This window comes from Castanea sativa, chromosome 1, assembly GCF_040712315.1.
Source record: "Castanea sativa cultivar Marrone di Chiusa Pesio chromosome 1, ASM4071231v1".
In the NCBI taxonomy this organism is placed as follows: Eukaryota; Viridiplantae; Streptophyta; class Magnoliopsida; order Fagales; family Fagaceae; genus Castanea; species Castanea sativa.
In genome coordinates this window covers 18,843,747-18,863,102 of record NC_134013.1, presented here as the reverse complement: position 1 = coordinate 18,863,102, position 19,356 = coordinate 18,843,747, and the positions used below count along the sequence as shown (strand labels likewise).

Genomic DNA, 19,356 nt, shown 5'->3' with positions numbered 1-19,356 from the left:
GTTTATGTAGTGGTATAAAACTGACGAAGTTTGCATGAATTTAGAATCTTCCCTTATGGGGAGTCTTGAGATTTTTGGGCCTAATTTCCCATAATTAGGGGATACGAATATGTAGGAGGATTTTTAGGCGTGGTGTACAAGTTCTTTCCATATGGAAATAGTGAAGTGGAAGATATGCAAATGGCTTAGGAGACTAAGTGTAGGGGGTTGTCCATCGGGTTCTATTCGTCTGTCACAATGGTGTACCGGACAAGCGGTTCTTGGTTGGATTGCATTGCAAGATACCAAGAATGGGTAGCTGACGATCCACTTGCACGTGACAATCCCTTGGAGACACGACAACTCTCGTGTGGTAGATTTATTTTGCTTTGGTGAAAATATACCCACCCCATCGTTGTTGTTTCTGCCAACTTTCTTTATATTCTCTTGTTCTACTTGATTAGTTGATTTGCAATTTGATTGAAAGAAAGTAAGATAATTCTTTAAGTTATATATAATACACTCCTCTCATGGTTCTTTATAAAAATGAGTACGAAAATCTGTAAGGTGTATAAACTAGAAATATACTTCCCACGTGACTTTAGCATACTGAATAGCACAAAGATAATAATCTTAAAAGCTTCGAGTCTGCTTCAACTTTTGCTCACAAACCGTGTGGTTGCCTGATTCACCTTTGGCATTGGTATAATCCCTTACCCTAATTTAGCTTGGCGTTAGACCTGAGATGTGCATAGCACCATGCGTAGAAACTAAAGTCTCATGGGTTTCATTTGTCTATCAAAATACAATTGAGATCTATATCTCACAGAGAGCCATCTATAGACTATTGCTACCATCGGCTCTCTGGTTAAGGGTGATTTGTGAAATGCTAAAATGTTTTATTTATGTCTACAATCAATCACAAACCGTTAGCATGAAGCTATGAAGGAACTACATTTTGAATAAAGCACAAATCACGATACCATCAACATTTGCTTACTACAAAGTATTGGATTCAATATTCCAGCATCATCCACTGACTCACAGTGTGTTTCACAAAACCTAGCTACTAGTTTGATAAAATTAAATTAAAACATCCGGCACATTGTCCACATGATGGCCATGAGTAATAAGCCAACAGTCAAAAACAATATCAGAGTTTCATCCGTCAGTCTATTTTGCGAAGGATGGCTGATTGAACCAAACATGCACATCAACGTAAAGGAATACCCCCACCAGAATACTCAACTTCCTGAAATCAAAGAAGAAAATGTTAGGATCTTGATAGAGCATTCTGCAGTAAGGATTGTAAAGAATTCTAGTAAATAATAGAACAAATTTGATGTTTACTGCGACCCAATAGCTAGGATAAATTATCAAGAGCAATAAGGCTATTTTTGGTTTTCAGCAAAAAATATTGGCGGAATCAAATCGAGCGATATCGAAATCACAACGGGAAATTGCCTTTCTTGAAACACGAAAATCTGCTGATTCAAAAACGCAATCCCACAAATTTTGCCCAGCCAAACATATCCTGATTTCTGCGATTTGATAAACGGGCGTTTAGCTCTCTCAATACGCCTAAACAAACGGGCTCTAAATGCCACAAAGAAATGCTTTAAGAACCAAGCATCAAACCTGATTTCAAGTCTAACTACCACAGAACTCAGAGCAGTCATCTCAAAGTGTAGAACATTAACCTCAAACTATTATTTTGATGACATGCAACCTCACCAAGGCCCCAGAACAGTGATCTCAAAGGGTAGAACATTAACTTAATTTAAAGAAATTTATGTCCTTTATTTATTTATTTATTTTATGGCGTGGAACTTCTCCAAGCCTTGGGGAGTACACCTCAGATACATGACTCCTTGGGGAGTACACCTCGATACATGACTCCACTAGCTAGAACCGTGTACCAAGTAATCCAAGAGAATTTCTAGTGGGGATACAAACCTGACAAAACTTATGTACAGCACCTTAGGTGTTGTTTCTTAGATTCTCCTTTTAAAATTCTGCCATGTGACTACTTAACTTAAAAAATACACTACCATCTATGAGAAAAAAGCCACATGATAGAATCTTAAGAAATGAATCTAAGGAACAGCACTTAAGTACTGTACCTAAGTCTTGCTCATAAAAACCTAGGATGCCTAGATCTACAACTCATCCCAAGCCTCCCACCACTAGGTGGCAGCTTGATGAGTTAAATGTTTAATATAAGGAAGTGGATTCCCAATCTTTGCCAGACCATATTAAACATGCATTTGCGTACTAAACTACAATGATATTTAGAGATTGGCACAAAGGCAACAACTACTTCTATCCCTTCATTTTTTAATTTTCTTTTTATAATCTGATACAGTAAATTATAAACACACCAAGTGGGTCTTGAACCCACAACCTCACCCAACATCCCATTATTATGAGAGGAGGAAGTAATAACTGAGCTATTGCTCATTGGTAACTTCCATCGCTTCATGTTTCTAACTTCGTGAAAAAGCATGTCAATGGCCATTCATGAATTTTTCATGTTCATATTAGTAAGCAAACAATTTCAATGTGTTCTCATTCTTCTTTGTGAGATAGATAACATAATTATTCAACACAACAAAAAAGAAAAGAAAAAAGAGGAAATATAAGGAAAGATAGGATTCAAAATGAGGAATTGCACTTAAAGATAGGAGTGACCCATATTGATGGGAATATGAGGAAAAGCTGTTGGATGGTATAGTCTAAAGAAGTTTTATTCACTCTTTTTCTCATCTTCCACCTGTTATGCAGCGAAAGGAGAGATGCCATTTGATATAGAGAGCATTTTTTTTTAATGCACAATAGTTTTATTCACAAGGGGACATAGTTCAAATACACAAATTGTGCATTGAATACTACTAAGAAATTACAATCTAAAAATTCAAAAGAACTAACCCTAGATTAGAAAATGCAGGGATACTGCCCAAGGTAGCCATCCAATCATACAAAGATCATAAAGTAAATTGCTTAGGAAATTGATTTGGGTGTTCAACCCCATCAAAAGTTTCTCTCTCTCTCTCTCTCTCTCTCTCTCTCTCACCAAATTGCCCATAATACATATAATGATATTACTTTCCATATCTTAGTTAAACTCCAAGATAACTGAACCTCTTGTTGACTAGACAGAAAGTTTGAGTACAACAAACCAAACAAATTTTCCACATTCTCTACTTTCCAATTTCGAAAGTTTCAAGTGAATTGCAGATTCTAATGCCTTGTACCTCTAATATCAATAAGATACATGACTATTGAGGCATCCTTATCCTATGCTAAATCTAAACAGATCAGGTCTTTCAAGGGATAGTCAAGTCATACCAAAAAATGAACTCAAGAGCCATCTCCAACAACAAATTTAATTAGTTTGAAAAAATTATTCCACCCCCTAATAATTTTCAATAGGCCTACCCTGTGTGAGCCACTGAAGAAAAAAAAATGTCTCCATACTTCATAGAAATGACTAAATATTCTCTCGTCAGTTCCAATCCTCCATAGCCATCAAGCTGGAAGCGCTTTGTTAGAAGTACTCAATTTGCAAATCCAAATTCTCCCTCATTTAAGAGTGAACACGCCTCATTCCAGTTTGCTAGATGGAATTTAGAAACACCACCCATTCCTCCCCACAAAAAGTTTCTCTGAAGTTTTCCTATCTGTTTGCAAAATAAATTGGTATTGTAAAGAGTGACATGAAGCATGTAGGAAGGAAAGAAAGTTTACTCTTAATGAGAGTGGTCCAATTGCCATAAGAATTCAAAAGGAGATCTCGTGATTCCAAATTGGAATACTCAGGTAATAATATTCACATAACTCTTTAGAGCAAGGCACACTTTACCTGACTATTCATGATAGGTTAATCACTATGTTCTCTCAGTTAACTAAAAAAATTGTCCAATCTAAACTTTAGAAGCAAATAAAAGAGAATTTATTCCATGTATTTTCCTAAAAGCCCCAGACACGAAATCCCCTCAAAAATGATACTTTTTGAAGTCTCCAGGAGACCACAGATTTATCCATGTTACCAAGTAAATCTACCAATCCTCATCAGAAAGGTGGGTTTACTTGGTGAGAACAGGAGAAGGGTTGGGGTTGGGTTAGGCCCAGTATATGTACAGGTGCTAAGTAACCATTCAAACATGGCTAGCCAATATGTTAAAATTTGGAAAATGAAGCACGATAAATTAGAAAGCAATTAAAAGTATGTTCAAAGAAGAACAAATATGTCAATTAAAGTATCTGTTCTGTTGGGATTGGTTTGCTGAAACAAAAAGATAAAGAAAAATGATAAGGGATTGACAGCAACATAGTTTCTTATGTGAACATTTAGACTGTTTGATGTGGAGAATTTGGAGGGAGAGAAATAACTGGATTTTTGAAGGAACCGAAAGATCGATTCAAGAATTGAAGACTTCTTTCTTCTATACTTTGTTTGGGTGGAAAAATGTGTCAGGTGTTCTTTCAATTCTTTGTCTGATTTGTGCTCAATAGATGTAGTTTTTATACTTCTTAGTTTTGTTTGTCTTCTGGTTCTCTTAGTACACGTCCTATGTGCTTTGGTTTTTCTTTTACTTGTTTTTTCTACCAATGAAGTTTATTGCTTATCAAAAAAAAAAAAAAAATTGGACTTATAATGGAGCAGAATGCTGTTCAAAACTGAGGCTGCCAGCTAACAAGTTTGGACAAGCAATAGTGGATAGACTACATATAATCCATGTCATTTTCCAGCAAATTATTCTTATGGGATATTATGTCAACAGTCTACAAGGAACTTTGAATGTTACTATTAATGAATGTACAAAAGTCAAAATAAGAAAATTGCAATAGTGGTTTAAACCATTTGCCTTTTGGCTTAATATAAACAACGAAAGTATTCAAGTATAAATTAGAGGAATACCAAGCTTCAACCGCAATAGAAGAAAACTAAAAAAAGCTAGAACCACTAGTAGTCTGCTTAAAGTTTTGGTTACTAAACCATTCAACCCAGCTAGAGAAACATTTCCAGAAATTTTAATGTAAAAAATAATAATAAATAAATTAGCAAATTCAATCATCATGGGAGGAGGAATTTAACCTGTGCAGGAGGTAATGAAGAAACCCAGTCTGATGCATGTGTAGGAAGAAGACCCAAGGTGTTAAGCTGCCAAAACAAAAATAGTAATTAAATAAAGGAATTTAAATACAATGGAACAAGGAAGCATGTCCAAGAAACAAGAGAGAGAGAGAGGAATGGATATAAGCCGTTTTATTTTTTTTTGAAAATTGAAACTAGGTGATAATGCAATTAAAACAACAAATGATGACAAATTGAAATTAGATCTCACCTTCCAAACACCCAGTGCTAAACCCCCCAAATTGAGGGCAATGAAGAGTAACTTAGGCCCAAGAAGCTCTACTTTACTGTCTTTATAAGGTTCAAAAACTGCAGAACCAAAATAAGAATTACTTGAATGAACTTGGCAATCGAATAGAAGATCTGAGTAGAATATACAAGGAGAAATGCAGGCGGCAAAAATCATGTGAAAACTACAGTAAGCCAAACATTAGTGCTAAAATACAATAAATAAGCCATGTCAATCACGATTGGTTATACAGAAAGGATACTCACATCAACCGGTCAAATTCATTTTTTGATATGTCCACCACTAGGGGTGGATGTGCTACTTGACCCAAAGAATAAAGGAGAGAAAGAAAAATTTGTATAAGCAGCACCAGATTTCATTATTACATTTATTTTCCATCCCCTACAGATAGGAGGATTGGATCCACCTCACACATGCACGGGGGAGTTCTTTTTGAAAGAGGGAGGGGTGATTCTTTGGTTCACTATATGAAAAAAATGTGGTTTCAAACCTCACTTACCAAAAATATTGTGGTTTTGAATCTCAAAAAGGATACATCCAAGATGTGACACACGTAGAACAGTCAATAAGAACAAACTAGTCTGAAGCTATTCATTGTGCCCAGAATATTTTCAGTTGAGTTTCCTTTGAATTATGGCTGGCTGAGCTTGCTCACATTTTTTCATTTTTTGGGCCCTATTCAACTCTGGGCTTAGTTTTTACCCTAGCCAGATTTAGATCAACATGTGTTTTCATACTTGTGTTATTTACATAATTATGCTCTTTTTTCAAGCACGAAGTTCACAAAATTCCTTTCTTTTCTTTTCTTCTTCTTCTTTTTTTTTGGTGGATAAACGACAATATTCAAATGCTTAAAGTGTTGAAACTTACAACTCAGGGTAAGGGACTAAGGGGTCTGACACTTGTTTTATACATAGAATGTTAAATTAAGCTCTTGTTTTTGGGGTAAGTACCAAGTGGTGAATTTTATTAAGAAAGAGAAACTTGCTCAGCCAAGGTTTTCTTTTTCAGGGCCTGGCTTTGGTCCATGGCTCAGCTAAGCCTGGTTGGACTGAAATGCCTAGACTAATTTGCAATCAATTCATGGCTAGCAAACATGTCATCACTCTAAAAGAACATGAAAAAATTTGCTGATATGTAAATTTCGTGTGAATGAAATGAAACATTTATAATGAATAAGAATGAGGAGGGTAAACATTTTTCAAGTTTAAATATCATTATAGCAATATATATAAATGACATGGCTTCCTCCCTAGTGATTTCATTTGATCGTTTTTATTCATACATACAAGTAATAACTAATTTGCTTAGCTTCTAATCGAGCTGATAAAACAAGTATAAGGGGGGCTCCACTGCCCAAGCAAAAGAAGACTTATTACAAATATAGCACAAGGGTAGCGGGTAATGGGTATACAACCTTAGCTGATCCTAATGCCCTGAAGAGCCATCACAAACCAAGTGCATCATAATAATAAATTATCAAAGAATATTTTAAGTTAGCGGAATTTAAATTCAGCTAAGTTATCTTCGATTTCCTTCCTCATTCTTCCTTTGTAGACATGGATAAAGGCCAAAACATTTGCTTATGCTACATAAAGTACTTAGAGTAAATAACAGTTGGAATTTTTTTTATAAAAAAAAAAAGGCAATTGTCTTATCTTACCCTTCCCAACCCCTTGTAAAGCACTGATTGGCTGCCAAAGAGCCGAAAATGTGATACCAATGCTAAACAAATGCACCGTACTTCCAGCCATCCACATCATGAAACCCATCATCAGTAAATTCTTGAAAGGGGCCTGTGCCACTTCCCAAGCTTTCTGTTCAAACACAAACAGATTATGACATTAAGTACCTTCGCTTTCGATCCAAGTCCCATCCTAATCAGCAATAAAATCAATACAACTTATGTTTAACACAATTAGTGAAAGAACATACGAGGAATACAGCACGATTAAACTCCTAATACTAACAGAATAACAGTAATCAATAAAAATTGTCGACAATTCAAACGACTGAAAGAAAATAAAACACCTAAAGGATGATCACTTCCATAAATATTTCCTGTAAAACCTCATTACCTCGCAACATTCAACAACAACTATCACCAAAAACAACTTCAACATAGCCTAATTGATTCCACTTTCTTCCACATATTTCACAAATTTTAGCAACTCGCCTCAATATAATTAGGGGTATTTTGCAACAATTAATCAAATAAAAACTGTCCTTAATCGTAAAACCAATAAAAAAGAAGAAGAAGAAGCAAAACCTGAGTTTTCCAGGTGGCTTCAGCATCCTTCTTTTGGCGACTCAACGTTGAATCATCCTATATAGAGAATGAATACATAGATATTTATATGTGAATTTTGATCCAATTAGAGAGAGAGCGAGAGGGAAAGGGAACCTGATCTTGGGAGGCGCGAGAGAAGCCAGGAGGGTCAGGGATGTCGCGAGAAGAAGGAGATGCAGAATTGTCAGTGAAGTCAACGCCCCATCTTCTACCTCCTACCATTACTCCTTTTCCCTTCTCCATCTTTCCTTCCTTCCTTCCTTCCTTCCTTCTCCAAATCGAGATTTGATCTCTCTCTCTCTCTCTCTCTCTCTCTCTCTCTCTCTCTTGCTACTGCCTCTTTGTGCTTCTTCTAACTCACTCTATTGGTCGCCTTTGGTTACTCTATTTTTTTGTGTGTGATTTTTTGTTTTGTTATTTTCAGCTGTTGGGTTGTGGGCCTTGTGGTTTTAACAACATTTACAAGGGCCCAAATAGTCTGCACTGAGCTGGGCCTGTTCTTTTCTTGATCAGACTTCCTAACCTTGGACTTCCTACATATTGGTTGAAGCCTAGGGATGGCAAAAATGTTCCAACCTGTCTGATTTGTCATGTCTTGCTTTGGAGCAATGCTAGGGGCCAATTGTCCACAACTTTAGTCATAACTTATCACATGACGAGTTATGAATGATAAAAGTATTAATCTATTATCACACTTTTACTACTCATAAGTCATCATGTGGTGATCACTCCTAGTGTTAGGGATGGACCCAAGTAGGGGCTTAGGCCACCCTAATCCTTTTTTTTTTTTGGTAGTTAAGCCCTCCCTTTCAAAACCTTAGATCCCCCTCCTCTTCAATCAGTCTAGCCAGCCTAGCCCAATTAGTAATTATTCAACCAAAAACTGAACAAAAAAAATAAAAGTATTAAAAAATAGTGATTTTATTTTAGCAAAAAAGCTATTTTACCTCCAAAAAATCATGTGTTATTAGATAAGCAAAAGCTAATTTTTTTTGCAATTGCAGTAAACTGGTATAAATACTAGTTGATTGTAGCATGTTGTTAAAAATAAAATAAAATATTTTATTAAGATTATCTTTCTTCCTTCAATTAAAAAACTCAAATTCTCTCTATTCCTTTATTATTTAATGAGTTGTTTATATTATTTTAAATGAAGTAATAAAAAAAATAGAACATTTGATGTTAGGTGTATTGTAAAGTGAGATGGTAAAATAGACAAAGTAACTTTTTGAAGTGATAAAAACTAAATTGTTTAGCACCACTACTGTAAATGCCAATATATATAGCCATCGTGGTATTAAAAAGCAACATTTTTTTTAATTTCTTTTTGTTTTTGTTAGTAGATGATTAGATCTTAATGTATTAAAAAATAATGATTTTGTGTATTTATAATTTGTTAATATTATATGAATGCCTATTTGGAGTTTTTTTTTTCCCCCTTATTTTGTCCCATGTGAATTTTTTTTCCTCCCTAAGAGAAAGAGGTGATGAGTTAGGGACAAGTTTTGCTTGCCCAAGTGTATATATGCATGTATTATTTATTTTAAATTTAATATATTTATACATATATAATTTAATCTCTCTTTTTCTTTTCTTAGATCTTAACTATAATCTATTTTTTTATACATATAATTTATTGTCACTTTTAAAATAGTTTTTCATCTCCTCTTAGAACTTTCACGATTATCATTTCCCTTTACGTTTCATATTAATCTTTTCGAGCTATAGTAAAACAATTCCAAATATCCCTTATTAATTAGCTTGAATTTAAAAAGTGATTCATGACAAAGTTGCATGTAGTATTAAACTTAATTTTCTTGTTTTCTTTTTTTATTATTCTGAAATAAAAAGGAGAAAAAGAAATAAGAGACGTGGTGGAGTCACGCATCTCTAAAAACAAAAACAAAAAATTACAATTGGCTGGTGGGCCCTATATATTTCCTTTAAGGTGGAGCAGGCTGAAAACCAACCAAGCTCATTCTCTGATCAACCATGGTAGAGAAGAAAGATTACTTGTAGGTCAGCCGTCCTTTTGTTGTTCATGTTTTGACTGTCTGATTTGGATTTTTTGTTCCTTGTTTTCAGTTGTGGTTTCCTCTAGCCACAAAGAAAATGATATATCTTAACAAAAGAATTAGTCCAAATTTACATCATTGAGATCTTATTATAATGAATCCACGGAATGTTATTGAAGGTTTTATAGTAAACTAACTTTCGGTTAATCTTAAGATTATAATAGTATTTTTTTTTTCTTTTTTTTCATAATTCTTTTTTTTTTTTGTTGAGAAGCTTTTGTTCATAATTCAGTAGTTGAGAGAAGAGAAGATTTGAATCGAAATGTTTATATTGAAAATATTAAAAAGTGTTAACCAGTTGAGTTACGAGATTTTTGACATAAATTTAATTAACAATAGTATAATTGACCCTAAGTGGGTAAATTTAAGCCAGTTATTCCTAGTGAATCTTATCATTTATTACCCAAATTATAAGCTAATGTCCTGCAATATATTTAGGTTTTTTTGTTTGTTTGTTTGTGTGTGTGTGAAGGAGACAATATATGGTTGGCATGCATGAGAACCTTGCCAACAATCCTTTGTTATAATTGATTTTTGAACACATCAATAAGGCTTTGTTGGGAAGCAAGGATAGAAAAGTGATTCTCAATCCCCATCATTTCTGTTTAATAAAAAAGATGAAAATTGGTATAGTGGGCCACTAATATTGGATGAAGTAAATCAAGTACAGAGAAAGAAAGTTAGTCCTGTCTTTACAGATAACATTGCTTTTTTCTTTCTGGAAAGACAAATCATAGCGCTTGGGACATTTTGTTTGAGTAACAGTGATGTTACTACTCAACAGGCTGAATAGTGGGCTTGGAAAATTCCAGCATCCTCACCAGGTCTGAGTCTCAGAAAGGGCAGTAGTGGGATTCTACTATAAGCCCATACAATCAGAAAATAAAAGAACAAAGGCAAAGAATTAAGCACAACATCTACATGCTACTCTGATTACATAATGGTCACACCCACAAAAATAGGTAGACAGTCAATGTGCATATTTCTATCTTAGGTGAACAACAGTCTGTGTCGTGTGCATTATGTCCATGTATAACCGTCTGCTCCTCCAAAATTTATATGTGGTTGCTATGACTCTTTCTTGCATGAAAACTTGTCCGAAAGGTTTGCCAATATAAATCCTGCAAATACCTGAATCCAGTTGAACTAGTTAAATGAACTTTCTACTCTGGTAAGGTTGAAGTAAATCATTGGATTTTATACTGAGAAGCTGTGCTTCAAAGGCAACAATGACTTTCCAAATGGCCTGTGAGAGAGAGAGAGAGAGAGAGAGATACCTGAATGCACCCAAGGATGTAGACTACAGAGTAGTGACGGCCATGTAATACCACATCAGCTACCATCGCGAGTGGAATTGTCAAGGACATGCCTAGTGTTGCAACTAATGGAGTTGTCCAAACAACAGAAAGGGCCCTGTAATGTTTTATTAGAAGAATCAGATTGCAATTACATCAACATGAAGAAAGTACTAGTATGACTGCCAAAGTGCTGATAGGCTGTTTGGATGCCATAAAAGAAATGAAATCAAACCAATCCTTGTTCATCAAATTGAAAAGGCGGTGCTGGAGCCTAAACAATTATTCTTAAAATTTGATTACAAAAGGTACAGTTTTAATCACCAGCGGTTTAGCTAGCAGTAAATCCAAAAATATTCTTCACAAAAATTTGAAAAAATAAAAATCCAATAATATGCAATTATTACTATGTTTTCTTCCTTACGCTAATGGGTGGAGGTTGACTTCATTGCGAATTAGTATGAAAGATCAAAATGTAACATTCTTATGTTTTAGTGTTGCCCAATCAAAACCCAAAGTAAATTGAGGTTGCTCTACTACTTACCATAAGTAATCTGACAGAACGCTTCCCAGAAAGCCATTTAACAGCACAACTTCCTCAACAGATGCTGAATGCGGAAATTTAAATGGAGGTTCAATCCCCACAGCAGTGAGTGGCCACACTACATGAAATATAGGAAACTGGTACATTAGAGCTATTTTGTTAAGCTTTGAGATTATGACAGCATTCTCAACAAGATTTTTTAGTTGATTTAAGGTAATAAAATTGAAGCATGAAACAGTGACACAGCAGAACAGCTTAACTAACAACAACTGCTTCATTTGGAGCGAGGTCCCTGGAAATCCTAATTATGTGAACTCAATAATAAATCATTCTAGTCAATCCGACTTGCAGTATCTTTCACACAAACAAAGCTCTTCTCTCATCTGTATAGAATTAGATAGAATAACATTTCTTAGCAATGGACCACTCAACCACTTCTTCTGGGAGGTCATCCTTTGACATGTTTAGTGATATTTGAGCTATCCCCTTAAATTGTAATACCATGGATATCGAGCTTTGAGCTTTCATTTAAAACACTAGCAAAAATTCTATCACCTCATTATTTATCAAGATTCAACAATGCCTATTAGACCCTAGTAATCAGTAGAGCTCATCTAAATCAAGGTTGATGAATGAGGAGGCGACAGAGTCCAGAGGAAAGAGAAGAAAGATGGTGGGCAGAAAACAAATCACCACCTCTGTAATAAGATGGAATGACACCCGCGAAAGCTTTCACATAGATTTCAAAAAGAAAAAATTGTAAAGAATTGTGCTTCTCTTGCTCCAAACACACTGAATAGTGTCAATTGAGGCACATTTCCAAGCTAGGCTCCTGTCCAGCCTTCAAACTTAGTTATTATCAGAGTGACAGACAAACCAATTTCCAAATTCTTGTGAGGAAGCAATGGATTCCAACAAGAAGGGTAGCATCTAGATTGACCTGACCAAATTATGGGTTTCAGAAACTTCAGTTTAAATGCTTTTGCTCAACTATCTGAATTTTCATCTAGAAGCATCTTGAGATATAAAGCATTGCGAGTCCTGAAACTCATGATAGATGACCAAACCAATGGTGGTTCAGTTGTCAGAAACTATCACCGCCATTTTATCAAATAATTGGGAAGTTTATCCTAAAAAACCACAACAAACAACTGCTATACCCTAATTCCAGTTCAAGTATTTTTCAATCTTAATCCTACAAATTTGCAGTGATAAAGGCAATACATCAAAAAAATTACTAGTTCAATTACCAAGCCACCAAAGACCAAGGAGAGAGAAGAGACCAATGTATCCAAAAAACTTTTGCACATCAACCTTGTCTCCTTTTGATCCAGAAGATTTCTTCAGCAGCACTGTACTAAGTACACCAGTAATTTAACAATTACAAAGGAGACTTAAACAAACAATTTTAAGTTTATATCACCACTTCAATTATTAAATCCAAAAAAGAAAAAGAAAAAGAAATGGTTTTATATGTTTTACCTGTAAATAAGCCATATGATACTGCTGAGAGAAGACCAAAAGCGTCCCCTATGATAGAGTGCTTTCTAGTCCTAAGCAACAAATACATGGTTCAAATTTCTGATAAATATTAATACTAGTATCTCAAACAAATTCAAGTGAAACTAAATATCTCTGCGCATAAGGTGAAAAAACTGAATGAAATTTACAAAATATAATAGGCTTTGTTAGCTGTAGTAGGCATAAAGATATAGTTCTTGATCCATAATCACATTGACATAATTGCCAATCTAGTCTACAGCCAAGATAAACAATATCTTGATTCTAGGTGGTACATAAGCTCCCCTCCTATTCTTCTTATTTTTAAATGCAGAATGCAACAGAATAAAATCTGTTTAATGATGAAAGTTAACTCTCTTTTTTTCTTAATGATTATTTATTTTCATTAAAACATGATTGCCAAAAGACTGAGATAGACTGTTTTTGCTGACTTCATTTCCTACTTAAACCCAGTGATTGTCAGCAACTTGCAAAAAACACGCACTATCAATCAGCCAATCCATTAACTAAGAAAAACATTGGAGTTAAAACATATTATTGAGATATAGCAACATGCCTTTTGACCATGAGCAGTCTAAATTTATACTATCGGAATACTTAATAATGTACAGAATCAGGGTAGGAAGAAAGAATTTTCTCTTGGAGTGTCGCCCCCCCCCCCCCCCCTACCCTTTTTCCCAAAAAGAAAAGGAGAAAAATATAAGAAGCAAGGTTTTCAACTGTAAAACTTAATGCAGATAACATCTCTATAATGCTTATGGATGCAATCTAAATCTATAATACCATCAAAATTACACAGTAAAAATGAAATAGAATAATGTTATGTGCCCCACACAAACAGATAACTAAAAGTGGTATGACATTATCATATAGGAACTGGGTTGGCAGAAATGTAGAAAATGCTCTATAGAAGCCTTCTACTGCTAAGAAAGCAGCGATAAACTCACTCAGAGATGCTTTGCAGTTCGGTAGGTATCCAAGTGTTTCCAAATGTGGTCATGGCAACACCAGCCATGCAGATAAAAACAGCAACAACCTTTGTGATATTTACTGAATCTTGGCCAAGAAGAGCTCCAAAGAAAAGTGTAAAGAGCCCAGATGTAGAAGTCAGGACGGTTGTACTTGCTACACTAGTATTTGCCAGTGCAGAGTTCGATAAATACTGCATGACATCAAAACAAATGTAACACTAATTACATTGCTTAAGAAATAGATATTGATAACTGGCATATCATGAAAAAATCCATAAAACCAACATTGAGGATAGACACATGTCAAAATGAATAAGAATTTATTACATGCATAACAATTTGCAATGTTAAACTAGTTCTACTCCTGTCTCCTAATGAAATTTACAGACTATTACCTAATGGATGCGTTTACTTTTAAAAAAATAAAACAATAATATAATCCTCAAAATCAAAACATCAGGGTACACTTTGACCAATTGTTAACCACATTGTTTGAGAATAAGTCCTCAAAATCATATAGGCCATGTTGATTTAGCAAACATGACAACCTCCTAAGTCAACAGAAGTACAATGAGATGTTATTGTCTTAGTAGATTTTTTATAAAGTCAAAGTTGTATTGAATGATCCATATCGCCAGATCATCATCAAACAATGTTTTTCAGCTACCACATTTACAACTTATGTGATATTGATCATGAATTTTGAGGTTCATTGGGGCTATAGAATCACTGTGAATTTTTCAAGATCTATGGCTATTTTCACAGGATCCATTATGCTTGTAAAGGTGCTTTTTGAAGATGAGATTATTGTATCAAGGGACATTAATGAGTTTATTGACTTTGATGTATGGACTGCAAAAGTGATTAAAGATTTAGATTATGTTGGTTTACTTTTCTAGTTGATGATCATCAACAATAATTCACTATCTTTGTTCCAATCTCCTTAATTTTCTCTAGGATTCATTACTTATGACTGCCCGTCCGGTATCAAGTACAAATGGAGAATACAATAATCTCAGAATTTAAGAATGAAATGCAAAGAATGAAGATGTAGGAAACAGAAACCTAATTTTTTTTGGGCAAACTTGTGATATGAATGAAAATTAGAGAGTATAAGGATTTTTTTTTTTTTGGGATAATTCAATAGTTATAACAAGTGGGATGGGATATTTGAACCCTAGTTCTCCTTATAAAGGAAACCTAATAATGCCACTGAGTTACAAGGCTCTTGGTGAGAGCGTAAGGAAATGATTTAGCCTGTATGTGATATTTTACAACTTATCTCAATAAATTGACAGAAGTTTCTAGGTACATTCTCCCCTAGTTGATAAATCTCATAACCATGTATTCTTAAAATTTAAATGTTTTCCCCCATTAAATGATGAGTTGTTCATTGCCTTGCCCTTTGCTGCCTTTTCTAATTTTCAAACAAATCCTGCAGGCATACAATTGTTTAAGTCAAGAAACATTCTTGCAACATTAAGCATTGACCAGATTATGCTGCTGTTTTTGGATGTCTGTACCACTAATCCACTCAGAATTTTTTAGTCAACCATATAATTTCATTTTGCCACACAATGCAAATTTGAAGAGAAGTACAAAAGATCATACACAAAGAACAGAAGATATCAAAATGAACAAGTTACCTCTGTTGCAAACCATATTGGAAAAAGATATAAACCACACTTGGCAATATCCCATGAACTAAGTTCACAACTTTGTTCAAGCAAGTGAGACTCATCTTCCTCATTCTTTGCAATCAAAGGCCACCCCTCTTCCCTTTCACTAAGATCCTTGTCAGTAACTAGGCCGTTTTCCGTTTCTGGTCCATGGTGCATTTCATTAATTCTAAGAGGGGTATTAAGTCCAGTTGAAGTGCTTATAACATTCGAGTCAACACAAAGGTCCTTATATAAATATGCATTCATTAAGCTGCAGACCCAATCTTTAAGAGCTGCAATCGGTAGATAGACCACCATAAGAGACACCCCCAAATAAGTGATTGCAAATGGCTGCTTATAGTCTGTGAAAATTCTCTGCAGCAAATAAGTAGTGTAAGTTTATAAGGTCCTTCAAAAATAAACTTGACTTCTGATAACACCAGATTTTGCTGTATAATTTGTGCATTATACAAGATTAAGGCTGCTCAAAACCAAACATTGTTCACAAGAGAACAAAAAATTTCTATAGTATCTGTGTCATACAATATGCAGTGTTGCTCAAGCATCTTTCACAAATGAAAACAAATTTCTAGACGATGTTATACACACACACACACACATATAAAGTGATGCAAGAAACAAATTAGGTGATATGCTTTTAAACAATTATTGATGGGTGCATCTGTTCCTAGAGCCTTAGGATATGATTACCCAAGAAGGTGTTGTAGTAATAAGAAAAATATGGAGACAAGGTATTACCAAAAAGGGTCAATTACACTCACTCAGCCACACGGCATGTTTGAATGGGCGCACATCAAAGGGCCTAGCAAAGGCTCATTACACTCCACTCTTAACCTTAGTATCTCGGACATTGGACCAGCCTCAGAGCAAAGCATTTTCACGCACACTAAATGCTGACAACTGTCAGTTGTGCCCAAGCACATACTTAACTTTAAAAAGTGGTGACAACTGACCTCCACTTGATTAATGTGCAAAGCACAATCTTAATTTGTAGAGATCAGTAGGGAAGTCTACATGTCAGAGTCTTGAATGGAATTAAAAAGCGACAAACACTTCACCACCAACCCAAAATTCTTTGTCCATTGAGAATGGCATTATGTTAGTATCACCCAAAGAATCAGAGGACACCAATTTGAATCTGTCATGGGTGTTGGAACAATGAGAGAGCTAAGGGGAAGGTGGGGGCTAATATTTAGCAGAGAAGTTTTCATTTTTCAACAATTTCACTGAATATCTATCAAACCTTTTCCACATGTGAGGCAACTAACTATTTATCTAGAATTTTAAGTATATGAAAATATAAAAGCATATGAACTAGTTCAAGTTATTCACATCAACAGTAAACGTGGAAAAGAAAAAGTTACATAATCAAGGAATAAACCACCTGTAAATTCCCAAGAAAAGTCTCAACTGAGTATTATACAAATATTTGGCTTAGTTGAAGAGCGATTGCCAACATTTGGAAACGAAAAAAAAACTTCAATCGGATTCGACTTTACATACTGGATCTCAGGATCAAACTAGCAGGTAAGGATAAGTTACAAAGCTAAGGGATACTTGCAAACTGTCATGTAATACTAATAAGCATATTGACTTAAAACTTCAATTTTACTTTGTGTGCAAACAATTTTGAATATCAGAGACACCAGAGTAGTAAATTTTATTATATTACCGTTAACAAAAATATTTCCCTACCAATTAAAAAGGCTTATATAACTACGTATACCAATCAATCCCACCAAAACAAAGTAATTTCTTGTTATTATCAAAACCAATTATATTTAGATTAATCGACACGTATGGATAAATATAAGAACAGAACAAAAGAAAGAACATTTAAACTAGTTTTACCTAGTTATTCTTAATAGCAATAAAACAAAATCACAATTCAGACTCTTCTTTTCTTCAACTACCTTATCTTAGCAACCTAACCGGCTAACAGTAATAGAACAAAGTTATGAGAAAAAGCATAACAAACTAAGTACTAACAAACCCCATTCTGCTAAAGAAAGAATAAAATCAGAAATGAAACAAAAAAGAGAGGCACTACAAAGTATAAGCCCTAACCTGAGTAACTTCTGCAGAGGCAACCCATATGAACACAATTACGCCAATCAACCCCAACCCTGCATTGTATTTCCAGCCCATTACTCCAAACACCAAAGAAGTCTCTTTTGCTTTACAACTTAACCCAAAATGTAAACTGGGTAGGCTCAAGTTTTGCTATAAAATCAGCATTTTCTCTGAAGAACTCTGGAGCATTAAAGCAAATTGTTTAGTTAATTAGTGTATGTATCGTGTTTATGGCCATAAAATTAGCTGAGGTTGTGGAGTTCAACATTTGGAAGTTGACATTTGTGGCAACATTTTAAGGGAAGTCACGAAATTTAGTGTCAATTGTCAAACGGCTGGGACAGACTTTGCTTACATTTGTGGCAACATTTTAAGTGAAGTTACGAAATTTAGTGTCAATTGTCAAACTGCTGGGACGGGCTTTGCTTTGAAGTCTTTCAAGTTCCATTTTTTTTTTTTTTTTTGCTTCTCTTCAGGGTACTGTAGGCAATAAAAGCTTTGTGAGACCGACAAGTGGTGCTCGTGGATTAAACTATTAAAAAGTCGTTGACTCGTTGTAGTATCAGTATGAGATTTTTTCTTTTGGCCGGATGTTGTGATACACTGGTACTATTACTATAAGATGAGGTGCTACGCATGTGATATTCCTTCGGTTGTTGTTTTGACTTTTGACTTCGATTGACTGATTGTTGTCCTCAGTTGTTGTAGTCGGCAGAGCAATTTTAGAGCATTCTCATCCTTCCTATTTTATTTTCTTATTTTACTCGTTAAAATTCTCTTTCTTTCTTCTCCGCATCTCTCTTCCACTTTATTAATTAAAATGTATTATAATTTTTACTAAAATACTACAGTATCATCCTAAATGTAAAATGATAGCAAAAATTACAAAAAAAATTGCAATTGTAAGATCTTACGAGTCTAGTTGCTGGACTCTTTTTGTGCCTTTTGTTAAATTTTCCATACACATACCATTTACAATTGTCAATGGAAATGTTCTTAGGAGTTACACCACAAAAACTTACACAATTTATGCCATAATTAGCCATGGCCGAGTTGTGAACGGTGAATGTGTAAATTTATATGAACATACTACTCGCAACTCACCATATGACAGTTATGAGTTGCGACAAAAATTGTATAAATTATTGTGATCCTATTCCTCGCATGTTTTGTGGTGGGCCTTGACAGCTTTGGCAACCTTAAGTTGTTAAGACCATATTTTGTCCTCTTTAACTATTAATTTTGAACCGCTAAAGACTTGACAAATTTGAACCTGGACCTTGATAACTTGATTGAATTCGAATGAAAAAAAATATAGGGTATGGAATATGGACTATAGAAATAGCAACATGTTTTTGTCTAATAAGTTGCCGACTCAAACTCGAACTCAAACCCGAACCTAACCTGCTTATTAAGCTCTTATTATAAAATTTTAGACTTAGTTCTTTTTATTGACTCTTTTTCAATGTATGTTTGTGTGTAATAAAGTCATATTAAATTTTTCTACATTGTTTTTTTTTTTTTTTTTTGAGAAGGAAA

The 19,356-nt window shown here is 34.6% G+C and overlaps 2 protein-coding genes across 5 annotated transcripts; both read right to left on the bottom strand.

Moving 5' to 3' along the window:
- Positions 1 to 908: 908 nt before the first annotated feature.
- On the bottom strand, positions 909 to 8,054 carry LOC142615202 (uncharacterized). The gene is made up of 6 exons (XM_075787916.1): positions 7,771 to 8,054; positions 7,636 to 7,692; positions 7,030 to 7,183; positions 5,328 to 5,425; positions 5,078 to 5,143; positions 909 to 1,231 (listed from the first exon to the last, which is right to left on the bottom strand). Exons 1-6 carry the CDS (start codon positions 7,897 to 7,899, stop codon positions 1,193 to 1,195), a joined length of 543 nt encoding a protein of 180 aa, XP_075644031.1. The 5' UTR covers positions 7,900 to 8,054; the 3' UTR covers positions 909 to 1,192.
- Positions 8,055 to 10,344: 2,290 nt separating this feature from the next.
- On the bottom strand, positions 10,345 to 18,255 carry LOC142622926 (thiamine-repressible mitochondrial transport protein THI74-like). Of its 4 annotated transcripts, none has more exons than XM_075796488.1 (8): positions 17,812 to 18,255; positions 15,709 to 16,098; positions 14,039 to 14,253; positions 13,053 to 13,123; positions 12,854 to 12,922; positions 11,571 to 11,688; positions 11,009 to 11,144; positions 10,345 to 10,862 (listed from the first exon to the last, which is right to left on the bottom strand). In XM_075796488.1, exons 1-8 carry the CDS (start codon positions 17,890 to 17,892, stop codon positions 10,800 to 10,802), a joined length of 1,143 nt encoding a protein of 380 aa, XP_075652603.1. In that variant the 5' UTR covers positions 17,893 to 18,255; the 3' UTR covers positions 10,345 to 10,799. The 4 variants fall into 4 exon arrangements, with proteins under 4 accessions (XP_075652603.1, XP_075652602.1, XP_075652601.1 ...); XM_075796487.1 differs by having other exon boundaries at positions 12,821 to 12,922; positions 13,053 to 13,117; positions 17,812 to 18,254; XM_075796486.1 differs by having other exon boundaries at positions 12,821 to 12,922; positions 17,812 to 18,253.
- Positions 18,256 to 19,356: the final 1,101 nt, after the last annotated feature.